Source organism: Peromyscus eremicus, chromosome 12 (assembly GCF_949786415.1).
Source record: "Peromyscus eremicus chromosome 12, PerEre_H2_v1, whole genome shotgun sequence".
In the NCBI taxonomy this organism is placed as follows: domain Eukaryota; kingdom Metazoa; phylum Chordata; class Mammalia; order Rodentia; family Cricetidae; genus Peromyscus; species Peromyscus eremicus.
Window position 1 is genome coordinate 24,487,198 of NC_081428.1, and position 14,391 is coordinate 24,501,588.

The 14,391-nt window shown below is 38.4% G+C and overlaps 1 protein-coding gene across 1 annotated transcript in view; it reads right to left on the reverse strand.

Moving 5' to 3' along the window:
- The window catches only part of Robo1 (roundabout guidance receptor 1), a 386,707-nt gene that overhangs the window by 303,208 nt on the left and 69,108 nt on the right, over positions 1-14,391 (reverse strand). The window contains exon 2 of the mRNA XM_059277691.1: positions 12,135-12,461. Within this exon, the coding sequence (XP_059133674.1) occupies positions 12,135-12,461 (327 nt within the window). The remainder of the gene's footprint in view (positions 1-12,134; positions 12,462-14,391) is intronic.

Here is a 14,391-nt window from a genome sequence, read left to right on the forward strand (position 1 = left end):
GGACCTAGTTTAGATATAGATTACAATATTAGCCAGTCAAGACAGACAGGTACCAAACAAGGAGACCTTGAGACAGAATTTAAATCTTGTGTGGGCAGGGAACTGCCTTTTCCTATTTGCTTTTTAACTCACTGGCTTTTCTTTTAAAGTTTTCTCCAAGGTTGACTAGATAAGATATAAAGGGTCCCCACCCAGGAATACTAAATATCTCCATCATAAACCTTTATTTCTCCTGACAAGTGTAAAATGTCATGTGCACTATTAAAGCTTCAATTTCAAGCTAGGTTAAACACGACATGACTCAAAATGCAGCAAAGGGTACCATTTCTCCTTTAGAGACTCAGGGACTGAATTAGAAACTGCTCCATTTTACTTAACAACTGAAACATCAGAACCACCTTATTAAAAATCAGGGCCCACGTAATGACGCTCTTCAAACACACGAGCTGCCATAGTTTTCAAAACCTTCTCTCCACTGTCAGAAGGAAAATGAATGGACGATTTAGCCATAGCATGGGATTTAAGCAAATTAAGTGATAACTTCTTCTTAAACAGAGTGCATAAAAAGTAGTGTTAATGATGGTGACTGGATATTCTTTTATTCTGCACCTCTTTGGACTACAACAAATAATCTTTACCCACATTAAACTACAAGTCAGGGGTAGAGACTAATCAGCTAACAAATGGCCGTAGTATGTGTCCATTCCTATTAATAAAACCTACTTTTACTACAACTTTGATTTAAGTACATGCAAAGTAAACAAGAGAACCGAGTATTTCATTTTTAGATATGTAAAGTAAATACCAGCTGTCATGAACTCACTAAAAAACACCCAAAACTTTTCACATATTGCTTTGGAATAATGCTTTTGTACACTGGTTTAATAAAAACACTGGTTTGCCAGTAGCCAGGCAGGAAGTTATAGGCAGGATAAGCAGACAAGGAGAATTCTGGGAAGAGGAAGGCTGAGTCAGGACATGCCAGCCTGCCATCCAGGGAGCAGCATGTAACGGCACCCAGGTAAAGCCACGGAAAACGTGGAAACATATAGAATATCAGAAATGGGCTGAGTTTAATTGTAAGAGCTAGTCAGTAGTTAGCCTGAGCTAATGGCTGAGCAGGTTTTTTGAGACAGGGTTTCTCTGTGTAGTTTTGGTGCTTGTCCTGGATCTCGCTCTGTAGACTAGGCTGACCTTGAACTCACAGAGATCCACCTAGCTCTGCCTCCCGAGTGCTGGGATTAAAGGCTTGTGCCACCACTGCCTGGGGATGAGCAGTTAATTAATATAAGCCTCTGTGTATTTACTTGGGTCTGAGTGGCTGCGGACCAGGCAGGACACAGGAAAACTTCCAGCTACAACATATTACTTTCTTTGTTTTATTAAAAATAAAGGATGAAATTGCTTATTCTCTGGTTAGCATCCCACTAGTTGTAATCATCTCATATTTCTTATAAGCGTTTTATAAAGTAAACATGGCTTGTCCTTACTCTTTGGGGTCTAATGCCCATTTTATCTCTACTCCCCTGCATGCTCCTGTTTTAGCCCCCCAGACTCACCGCTGTTGCTTGCAGTCTGTTCTCTTGTTTCTGCATCTCTTTCTTCCTGCATCCTCACCTTGTTGCTCCAATTGCCTTCTTCTGCATCCTGCTTGAGCATTTCAAGGGTTGCTATCTGTGGCCCTAATTTCCTTCCTCTACAGTCTCTCTGCCACCCCATTGCACCCAACCTCCTCCTACCAATTCTCATTGCTTTAGAAGATCAGGTAATTCGCCTGTCCTATATCTTCTCTCAAAAGTCTACAGCACTGAGAGGCAAAAGATCGTCCTGTCTAAGACACATTTATCCCCACTACCATTCCTCTATTACATCCTTAAAACCATAAGTATTTTTAAAAATCTCTACTACATTATGCTACATTTCCAAAGGGCATTTGTGACTCTAGGGAAGGATTAGAACTCTGAACTTTAGTGAGAAATTCCAGCTAGATTTTCTCAAATTTGGTTTAAATTTCAAAAAAAGGCCCTGATCAAAGTGATGCCAGTGCACACCAGAGTGTCTCCATCTTGAACTTGCATGTGATTCACACTGCAATAATGGTAAGAAACAGGCCTGTCATACATGGGATGAAAGCCAACACTTGGAAATCTTAATGCTGGTCTGTGATCCACATTTTGTGAAGCAGGGTTCCATGTACTGCCTTGAGTTTGCAGGCTTTCTCACGCCTGAATCTGTTCACCTTCACTGTTATGTTCACGGCTAGATTGCAAATGCTTTTGTTAGGAGTCATGTTCCTCATGCTTTTCCTTTCATCCCTAATGCAAGCAATGAGTATGGCCAGATTAGGTGCATGAATAACATTTCCATAAACTAACATATCTATCAGTGATGCCAGATTATCAAAGTAATGCACAACAGTGTCTACAACTGAGTTCTTGTCATTTCTCAGCATTTCCATCATATATGTTTCCAATATTTTTTATATATATACTGCCCAGTTACTACATCTTTTAGATTTCTATTTATACACAAAGTACTCATTTTAGGCACTGTCAACACAGAAATCATTTTCATACCCATCATAAAGCTTAATCCTCTTCATTTTCTATTAAGTAGTCATTATCGTCTACCATGCCTAAAGAGGGTTACTACACATAAGAGCATAAAAAAAAAATTCCTTCAGTTTCTGTACAGAGAATTAACTAATTTCCTTGACTGTTATATGCAAAAAAAAAGACATTTAAGCATTCCTGAACTTTGAATAAGAGAAAAATTTCAAGGAAAATTGTACCTTGTAAATACATTTTAAATGAATTTTATTGGGAGGAGAGAGTTAGAGTTCAAAGTTGGATGTTTGTATACTATGTGTGAGGAACTGGACTTGAACCCAGAGACACAATAATAATTACTATTATTTCATTGAGACTTAATATTTCTACATCTTTTTTCACACACTATACACTAATTTGACACATATGTGTGCAATAGGTAGTAATAAAATCAGTGTGTTAAGCACTTCCATCACCTGAAACATAAACCTTTCCTTTTGTTGGGAGCTTGCTTACTCTTCAAGTTCTTTGGAAATATACCCCAAGTTCCTGTGTCCAATTAGTACCCTGCTGTGGTATACAAACCAGAGTTAGTTTTCCCTCTCCAGTTTTGTTTGGTGATGAGTAAATGAGAATGGCCTTGTTTGCCTAACGGGTATGAATGTTTAGTCCCTAGTTGGTGGAATTGTTATGGCAAGGATTAGGAGGTGTGGCCTTTTTGAAGTAGGCATGGCCTTGTTAAAGGAGATGTGGGACTTTGGGGTTTCAGAAGCCCATGCCACGCCCAGTCTCTCATCTTCTGCCTCCAACTTGCAAATCAGGACTTAAGTTCTCAGCTACTGCTCCAGCCCCTCTGTCATCCTCTGAAACCGTAAGCCAGCCTCCAATTAAATGCTTTATTTTATACGTTGCCTTGGTCATGGTGTCTCTTAAAGCAACTGAAAAGTAACTAAGATAGATTCCCTTTACTTTCCTTCTGCTCAGCTTTTCTCTCTAGTCTTTCCTACTAGCTAGTAACCACTGGTGCACTCCATTCTTTCATGAGATTAACTTTAAGGCTTTAAGAAATGAATGAGACCATGTAGTGCTCACCTTTGTATGTCTGTTTTATTTCCTTGAACATGATGATCTATATAGTTCTATCTAATTTTATGCAAAGGGCAAATTTTATTCTTCCTTTATGGCTGAATATTACACATACACACAGCCTCTGCCTTGTCCTTTAATCCACTGATGGACACTGTCAATGCCTGGGTCTTCAATGTCTTCCACTGACTACTTATCAGCTTGTGGGAGGAGTTGGTACAACCTTGTGAAAGAAAGTTAGGTTATTGAGGTCTGATGCCCTTGAAAATTATTTTGAGCCTTTCCTTTCTTTTTGTTTTACATCGGACATTAGTTGAATAACTGCTTATTCCATGTTCCCTGTTACCTTCTGCCTCACCAGAGGTCCAAACTGAGAGAAACAAAGAAAAGTGTGACACTGTGGACCATGCACAATAAATCTTTTCATCTTTAAAATGTATTATCTCAGAATGCTGATTATCACAGACCCTTCAGTCAGTTCTACATAGTGAATAGGGTGAATAGTGATCAAGTCACAAAGACCCCATGTTGGGGGTCCTTCTGCTGGCCATGCAGTATTTGAGATCATGCCAGGTTTGATCATAAAAAAATACTGGCTGAGAAGTAAGTGAAAAGTGTAGCTCATTCCTTGAGGTGGCGCTATGATCCTTCACCATTCTTACTGTATATGAAATAAAACATTTCTGAGTTATATGGGAGATTGCCTCACTTACTATGGGCCAGGAATGACACTAGTACTGTGGGTAGAAGGCTAAATCTCTATTCTGGGGCAGTATGCTGAACATGTGTGCTGGGTGGAACGGGAGCATTCAGAGCCAAGGACTGAACACAAGACAAGTAGAAGGCTAAAATGGAGGCACATTGAGTCACTGACTAATGGCAAAAGAGGCAAAATGTAATGTTTCAGATCAGGAAACTGTGATTTTTTTTTTTTTTTGGAACTTTGATGGGCATAATAACCACCAGGAACCACCAAACTATCAAGCTATGTTCCAAAAAGCCAATGATACTTGCATAATCATAGACTCAGTCTTGCTTTACACACCCCAATAACTGCACTTCTTACAAATTTTCAGCTATTTGACCCCCAAAATGCAAATTAAACCTTCCTTTTCTGTTTATTTCCTATCACCAACTTTAAATCATCAACATGTCTACCTGAAATATTGCAACCAACCTCACTGACTTCTTCTAATCATGTTCTAATTCATTCTGTACACAAGGTATCCTCAGGTAACATAGAGATGATGGCTTTTAAACTGCAAATTAGACCAAGTCACCTCCACCATTACCTTAAAATCTGTGGCGTTGTTCCATTGAACATAGAGCATCCTTACTGCAGCTGTAAAGTCAACAAACATTTCACAGGCTTGATCACCCCGTATCCATTCTCCATCATCCACTCAGTGTACTTAGCATCTATCATTTTCTCAAATATGTCCAACTCTATCATTTTTCTCATAGGCCTTCAGATATATTCTTCATTTAATTTGAAGTGACTTTTTGTTTGTACTTAATCATACCCTCATGAAACTCAGTTCTCAGATCTTCTTTTACTCCCTAACACTTGCCACAATTAAGCAGAAAGTCCTTATTTATACGGCTACTTGTGCATTTCCAACTAACTTACTCCATCTGAGAAGATCAAGGCAGGTATTTTTTGTTGTTTTTAATTTTTAATTTATTTTTGAATCACAAAGAAAGACCGAGAGCTTTTAGGAATAATTAGAAAAAAAATATTTAAGAAAAACTGTTTTATAATGGCCTATAGTTTGGCTATACATTCTCCATATTTTTACATTTTAATTTACTTTTTAAATATAACATTGTAAAAAGTTGCCTCTATGGAGTAACAAAGAGACAGAAGAACTTTATTGCAAAAAGACATTTAACAATGCTATATTTTAACTTGACAAATTTATAGATAAAACAATTTCAGTTGCTAAGTGATAACAGCCTTGCTTACACAAGGTTTTATTTGATTAAAATTAATGATACTTAGAAAGTATGTTCATAGTAAATAAAATGTGTCCTGCAAGAAATGTTTTAAAATAAATACCAATGATTTCTAGTCAGTCTAAACATGTGAGAGTGAGGTCCAGCACTTAAATCAACAGTAAATGACAAGGACTTACTGGGGGTGGGGGAGTTATCCTATAAGTCTGAAAAGATAACTGGATCCACCTTTTGTCTTACAAGTTTTTAAAGGCAATGCTGCTGGTACAATGAGAGCCTACTAAGAATTGCTTATAAATAAGTAAATGTGGAATTGATTCTCTGGAAATCTCAAGGGTCTTCATATCTAAGTGTCAACTACTGTTGAAATAATTATCTTTGGACTTTTCAGCGTGTAAAAATATCACCCTATTTATTAAGAAAATGAAAGTAGTGATTCATGAGACTCAGAATAGAATATGTCACCATCACCCAGGAAGGCCAGATTGAATCCATGCCGAGTCAATGTGTGTCCTAACATTCAGTAGGCAGCTGCTTTCTAACATTCAACCTAGAAACCTAGCTTGTCCATGTCATTTATTGACATGTTCTACCTGTTCCAACACATCAAAGCCTACTGCAGTTAGGCAAGAAAGGACTGAGGGCTACAGCTGTAGCTCAGTGGAAGAGTGTTGGCCTAGTGTGGTCCAAAAAAGGATATAAAGAATGAAACAAAAAAGGAAATGGAGTGAGTGACGGGAGGAGGGAAGGATAGATAATACTGAATCATTAGTAAGGTTCCATATGATAGATAGATAGATACATACATACATACATACACAGATACATAGATAGATAAAAACAAATCTGGTCATATGACCATTCTCTACATAATGCAAAACTATCCACTAAAATTTCAACTGTAGCAAATTCTGGGAATAACATTTCAAGATTAAACAATCTTGTATCTGTGTACTTCAAAAGTGTTCTCGAGTGCATGTGAGATGGCTCAGTGAGTCAAAATTTGTGCTGTCAAGCCAGATGACCTGAGCCCCCTATCCAGGACCCACATGGCAGGGGAGAATGAGCCCTACCAAGTTGTCCTCTGATCACTAAGTGCTCACTGAGGCGTGCACATGTACACACAAAATGAGTACATGAAAATGTACAAAGTATAGAACTGTTCCATAATGAGCATATGTTACTTTTAACTAATAAAGATCTAAAACAGGATTTTAGACATTATTTTTTACTTTATTTTTTACCATAAGATTTTTTTTAATCATCTTTAACCTGTGATTGTGAGTAAAGACAACCTCTAACATGCCCTGAATCAAACATATGTCTGGAAGTTATTGACATATGAAATGAACACAACAGTAAAGTTTTGTAAGTCAAGAAGCCAGCTATGTATTTAAGCCGAGAACCTGTTGCTTAAGAGTAGTCTTCAGGTAGACAATAACATAACAACAGCAGTCAAAATTAAATGCTTGGCAAGTTCTGTCCTTTCCTACTGAAATACCCATTAACACACATATTCTGCTAATGTTCATCATCACGATCATCTGAGTCTCCACCTTTCTACTTCATAATGACTCTTATAAACACAAAGCTCAAAAATGTGAAGAATTCCTGTGTGTTTTGTTAAAACCTGTCCAAGATCAACATGGAAGGACCCGAGGTTCTGTTTTCATCCTTCTGCTGTGTGATACTGAACAAATCGCCTCTCCCTACTCTGTCCTGATGATACACAAAGGCCTCTCAATCAAAATGTTCATAAGTGGCTTATTTTATGTATGAGCACGGTGGCACATGCCTTTACTCCCAGCACTTGGGAGGCACAGACAGGTGGATCTCTGAGTTTGAGGCCAGTCTGGTCTACACACTGAGTTCTAGAACAGACGAGAGCTATACAATAAGACCCTGTCTCAAAATAAAAAAATAAAAATGAAAATAAACGTGCCATATTTTTTTTCCATTCTCTCTCATCAGAACCATTTGAACTTCTGGGAAGAATACTTCCATCGTCCATGGACCATACTATTTCCCAATATAGTATTCTGGGTTTTTTTGTTGTTGTTGTTTTGGTTTTTTTTTTTGGTTTTTCGAGACAGGGTTTCTCTGTGTAGCTTTGCGCCTTTCCTGGAACTCACTTGGTAGCCCAGGCTGGCCTCGAACTCACAGAGATCCGCCCGCCTCTGCCTCCCGAGTGCTGGGATTAAAGGCGTGCGCCACCACCGCCCAGCCCCAATATAGTATTCTATTAGCCAATATACATATCTATTTCACACATAAGGTTAACTTGCTTTGTCTTGCCTTCTCATTCTGTTTAAATGAAGAAAATGAGACAGTTACAATTCCAAGGTACTTTGGGAAGCATTATTTACTAACAACAAAAGACCATAGTGTATTAAAAGGACTGGAAAATGTTTCCTTGACCTCAAAGTCAACATTTCATTTACCTCAGAGTCATGTTAATAAAAAAAAGTATAGTTAATAAAATCTAAAAAGGCTATCTTTGATTAATTAATATAATGACTACTTTCCAAGAACTACAGTACTCCTCTGGTTTTGCTTCTAAGAGAGTGAGCAGATGTCTGCGTAGTCCTGGGGGAATGTCTCTTCCTCAGGAGAAAACAGCTTAAATAGGAAGCAAATAACCATATGCCGACTGCTCGCTGCTTCACAGATGACATGGAGAGAGCCATGTTCTACAATAAGAACCACAAAGGGTAAGGTTCAAATTAATCTTCCTTAAAAGTCAATGTGATTAGCCAAGATGGAACTACTTGTTAAATATAACTTCTATTACAGAGTTGTGCTATCAATTTGTACCAGGCATAAAATATATTTAATAAGTGCTAATATTGAGTACAGGAGAGTACAGATTGAGTACACATCAATAAAATAGTCTCCTAAAACATACCTTAAACTCTGTAACAGTGCAATCATCACAACCTAGAAAAAACTGATGGCTGGCAAGAAGATCATTTTTGGACAGCTACTGTTGAAACTGATTTAGACACATAGTTTTCATAAATCTTGAAAAAAAAAACCAGTATCTTCTACTTTACCTGATCTAATTTAGACATATAATCCATATTTTATTACTGGTCTTCAAAAAATAGTAATTGAAAAAAATATAAGAAAATACATCCAGTACTAAAGATTCTTTTCTTTTGCAAAACCCAAGTTTCCAAACTTCTTGGTATAAATACTAGAAATAAGTACTGCTAAGCATTTCTTGTTTCAATTTTCAGACTGTATAATTATATACAGCAAGTAAAACTGCATCACAACTGACTTTTTTAAGAAATGTAATTTTTAACTACAGGGCAAGGAGATATATATATATATCTCATATATCTACTTATCACTGTAATGCATATAAAAATGAAACAAGAAATTCCTAAAGACAACCAACCAGTCCATGCAATCTTCTAATAAGAAAATTAATGTGAAATAGACAAGAATATTATTATTTCTATACAGAAATGAAGGCTTAGGAGCAGTCTATATTTTTTCGAGTTTAAGGGATTGACAAATATCAGGAATCAAGAACTCCAATTGTTGTTACAGCTGTAGAACTTGGTTGAAACACAAGCAAAACACAGATAAAATGTTTTTAAAAGAGTTACCAACAACTGCTCTGTGAGACCCGCACTGCCTCAAGACACTTCTGCTAATGCTGTTACTGAGGCTACAGCATCACTGTGAAATTAGATGCAATCTCTGGCTTCCTGTCTGAGCCTTGGGGAGGGTAAGAATAGTTCTTACTTTACTCATGGCACCTAAACTAAGGAAGCATGTAGAAAAACAAAGAGCAACAGTATACTCCCAGAAAAAAATAAAAACCAAACTTTTCACAGTATTCCCAGGCTTGTTTGTAGCTAATATGGCTGACATCTGTGCTCACCATCAACAAAGTTGATCAGCTCTGTAACATACAAAAGGGCTGATTTGGGTGTTAGGACAAAAGCCTCCTGAAAATGGGGCAAGAACAATATTAATGGTCAAAAATAAATGAGTGAAATAATGTGAACTAAACTGCTACATACTGATTTGCAGTGTGCTAAGGGAGTTTGTTTTTTTTTGTTTTTTTTAATGAATTAATAGTTTCTCAACTTCCCAAACATATAAAAGCCTTTCTCAGGACAGGGCACTAAAAGCAAACATAGTATCCAATAAACAAACATTTCTTCTGATCGCTGTCATGAAATTAGTATGAAAACTACTTGTCCCAAATGCTGCAAACTTCTTCAGGATTTCAAAACTTTTTATCTTTAATGGGGACATGTATACCAGATTGTGATTAATACCATACTAAATTTGAGAAGCATAAAATGTTTATACATTTCTCTCTTTATAAATATAGGAATTATTCTAAGTATTATCTTACAACTTTTTAAAAAATCTTTATATAATAATCGGTAAATTGATAATATTAATTTTTTATTTGGAGCACAGTGATGAACACAGTGCTAAAATTTATGAGCATACGGAGAATTTGGTTCCAATTCTCATGAACATATTTACTAAGAGTCTCAAGGGGATCAACTGTGTAGCTTAGACAGAAAACTGGAAACTAGTAGTATCTTTAAAATATCCATACAGAGGCTGTCTGAAGACCAGTGCAGGTAGGGTATCCTGATAATCGGCGGTGAAGTAGGAGGTGTTTGGAAAAGGAAGCTCTAGAAGGGACAGACTGATCTAATCAAGTCTATAACTTCCTCCTAAATACTGAAAACGACAAAAGGGACCAGGGCGGAATCAACAAGGGGTCGAGGTGATCTTTGCTATTTCTGTTGGCACACACATTATGGCCTTTGGTTTTCCTTCTCACATCCAGTGCTTAAAAACAAACAAGACACTGTCTGTCTGTCTTCTGTCTCTGTCTCTGTCTCTGTCTCTGTCTCTCTCTGTCTGTCTGTCGCTGTCTCTCTCTCTAGGTCTTTGCTGTTTTTAATCACAATTAGGAACCTACCTATACCATCTCTACCAGCTTTTCTGATGTCCTGAATTGATGTTTGACTTTTACCTACCTTAACATTACCTCAATGAGGAATAATTAGTCTATAATAAAAATACGATGACAATTACTGAGGTGCAAAAGATGATAATTGCCAAAACATGTACACTATTTTATGAGTGGGAACACGTTTAAGAGGTTTTCCTGTATTCCATTTAAAGAGGGGCTTCAAACATCAACGCAGAATCACATTGGGCTGTGATCATAGCTTCCATCCCTCTTGTGGATGTAGTTCTGAGACCTTCCCTTTGAGTCAGGTCACTAGGAAAGGTCAGTAAGTTTATCGTCTGTTAACTTAACCGAGCAACATGACCTCAGGTTTCACATAAACATTTTCAAGTGTGAAATGGATATGATGGTGCCGGCCTGTAATCCCAGCATTGAGGGGGTGGAGCCAGGAAACTTGGAAGCTCAAGGCCTGCTTGCCCTACATAGCAAAATCATGTCTCAAAGCAAAACAAATAACAACAACAAAATCTTAATGTGAATGGCTAGTTTTGACATAGTCTAAAGTGGTTAGTTTTATTTCATTTACTTGTGTTTTATATTTTAATATCAGGTATCTTGGGCAGTCTATTTCTATGTAAATACCGCAAACCTTACTGAGGGGGGTAAACCATTTACTATCTTTGGACTTGATTTGATATTAATATTATGATTAATCTCTAAATTTATCTCTCAGTTTAATTAGTTATGTATGGGTCTATGTGTTCAAGTTCTAGTTGAATAGTGAAGACTATTAAAAGTTATATAAATAAAACCTAGGACATAAGTCATATTAAAATAAGGGTCATCTTGGGAAATCCTAAGCATATATTAATAGATACATAAATAATTATATATATATTTCAAGTGATTAATGTGAATCTTATTAATCTTTATAATCCCTATGTATAAATTAGAGATTTCTGATATATACACATAACAGGATTCTTTGAAGGGAAATGAACCTTTTAGCTACCTACTGAATGAGGATAGAAAGTCAGAGAGGTCCGGTTCATATCCAAATACAATGCACATTTGTAGTACAGATGTATCAATCTAATCATCAATATTCATACATAGCAAAACATTCATCACAATCACCTGGTCATTCATCACATTACAAAAATGCTACATGTGATATACATATAAATAAACAGCAAATAAGCAGAACCATCAGGATAGCATCCACCTGCTTGTCCCCAGGCTCTGCCGTCCTTAACAAGGTAGGAAGCTTCCAAATACAATTTCCTGAATGGCATGCTTATTTTACTTACTGACAAATCTTACACATTCAACACAGTTAAACAAACCATGGAAGGCAATAAAGCAAGCTCAGTGAAGGAAACATTCTACAGAAAAACAGTTCCAGCGACTTAGACTGAATACCCGAATAGGATGAGAAGCAAGGAAAACTGACAGGGTCTGAGACGGTGTTCATACAAACCTAGACTATCCTCATGCGAAGCCTGTAATACATGCATAAGTCCTTGCTGTCACTGTCAAGACACATGAGCCCTTGTAATTCCCCCCTAGAAAACCATTTTACTTACTAGCTACCTCCAGCGATGCATTGTGGCTCACAGCCTCTCCAAGGTAATTCCTCGCTACACAGATGTAGACCCCTTCGTCGGGCCTACTCTTCCGTCCATGTACTATACGTAAGAAAAATAAAGATCCACTTGGCAGCAACATCCGGTGTGAGCGAGGGTCATCCTTGTCTGTCTCCACTCGTTCCCCGCCTTTGTACCACTCAATAGTCGGAGTGGGGCGACCTTCAGCTTTACAGTTCAAAGTGGCAGGTTCTCCTTTTGAGACAATGAGATCCGAAGGGTGCTCAACAATGCGAGGTGGAAAATCTTCCTGACGAAGACGGGAGCCTGCAGAAGAATTGAACAAATGTTTCATATTTCACCTGGAAACAGTTAAAAGGCCTTGTTTCAGAAGCACAAGCACGGGCTTTAATGGTATTCAAATATTGCCTTAAATGGACATATCCTTCCTAACCTTGGTTTTAAATACTCTCGGGGTCTACCTTGACCACTGCATCCATGTCTAAATGCTTTTGACTCTGCACGTAGGAAAGTTCTCTTGCTTAATTCTGCCTGTGTAGATGTTGCCCACTGATCATTGAGAACCCATGGCACTGTCCTTTAATACCTCAAATGGTACTTGTGATGGCTAGCTTTCATGGTCAACTTGATGCAATCGAGAATCACCCAAGGAGGGAGTCTCAATGATGAAGTGTAGATTAAGTTGGCCTCTGGGTATGTCTGTGGAGGGTTATCTTGATCACATTAATTGAGGTGGGGAGATCTGCCCCATTCCTAATGGCACCAGTTCCTGTTCTGGAGATTCCAGATTATATACAACCAGAAAAAGTGAGCTGAGCACAAGCATGCGTGCATTAATCCACGGCTTCCTGCTCTTGACAGTGGATGTGACATGACTATCTGCTACAAGTTCGGCCATGTTTTCTTCTCTGCCTTGATGGACTGTAACCTGGAACTGTGAGGCAAATAAGCCCTTTCTCCCATTAGCCACACTTGTCAGTATCACATCCCAGCAACAGGAAAGAAACTAGAACATTGCCTGTCTTTGCAGAAGAATACGTCTGCTAAAGAGGTTTGTGACTATTACAGGCAATGGTATGGATTCCCAGAATCCCTCTTTTAACCAGCACCAGGTAATAAATTATTTCATAAAATGTCCTTTAAATACAACGTGTGTGGTGGTTTGAATGCAAATGGCATCCATGAGAACACAGGGAGCGGCACTATTAGGAGGTGTGGCTTTGTTGGAGTAGGTGTGGCCTTGCTGGAGGAAGTGTGTCACAGTGGGGGCAGGCTTTGAGGTCTCCTATATGCTCAAGCCACAGCCAGTGTCTCAGACCACTTCTTGTTGCCTGCGGGTCAAGCCAGCTACTTCTCCAGCACCATGTCTGCCTGTACATCGCCATGTCCCACCATGATGATCATGAACTGAACCTCCGAACTGTAAGCCAGCCCCAATTAAGTGTTTTTCCTTTATAAGAGTTGTCGTGGTCAGTGGTCATGGCGTCTCTTCTGAGCAACAGAAACTCTAACTAAGACAGTGTGGCTCTACTTTATTTTGCAATAAACTTAAACATCAATAACAGGAATCAGGTCAGGGGTTGTGTAAATGAGAACAGGAGGCTCTGGAATATGAACACTCAGTCCCCTGCTGGTGGAGCTTTTTGGAAAGGTTTCTGTGGTACCGCCTTGCTAGAAGAAACATGTCACTGGTGGGAAGGTTTGGAGATCAGATGCCCTTGGCCACTTTTCATTTGCTCTGTCTGCTTCATGCTTGCAGATTCAAGATGCGATCCCTCAGATCCTTGCTCCTGCCGCCATGAATGCAGCCTATTGCTGCTCTAGCTCCACCATCATGGACTGATTCCTAATAACTGTAAGCCTAAATAAACCCTTCCAACTATGAATTGTCTTGGTCATAGCGTTTTATCCAATAACAGAAAAATAACTTAAACTAGCTTCCGTTCTTAAATATTCTCAACTGTTTTCTGCTGGGAATACAGCAAATATAAAATGTCTCGCAGCTCCGTCAAATCCACTAACTCCAGCTTTCATTCAGTACAGCCCCAAACCTGGCCCTCAAGTACTATGCGTACCTCAGTGAAAACAGCCAAGTAGAAACAAGTCTTCTCAACGTCTCCTCAAAATGCCATCCCCATCGTGACACCACTGCCATCCCAGGTCCGACTACTCTGCCTTCTGCTGAGGTTTAGGGAAGCTACTTTAGTTGTCCATTCAGATGTAGTCAGAAGGCTTT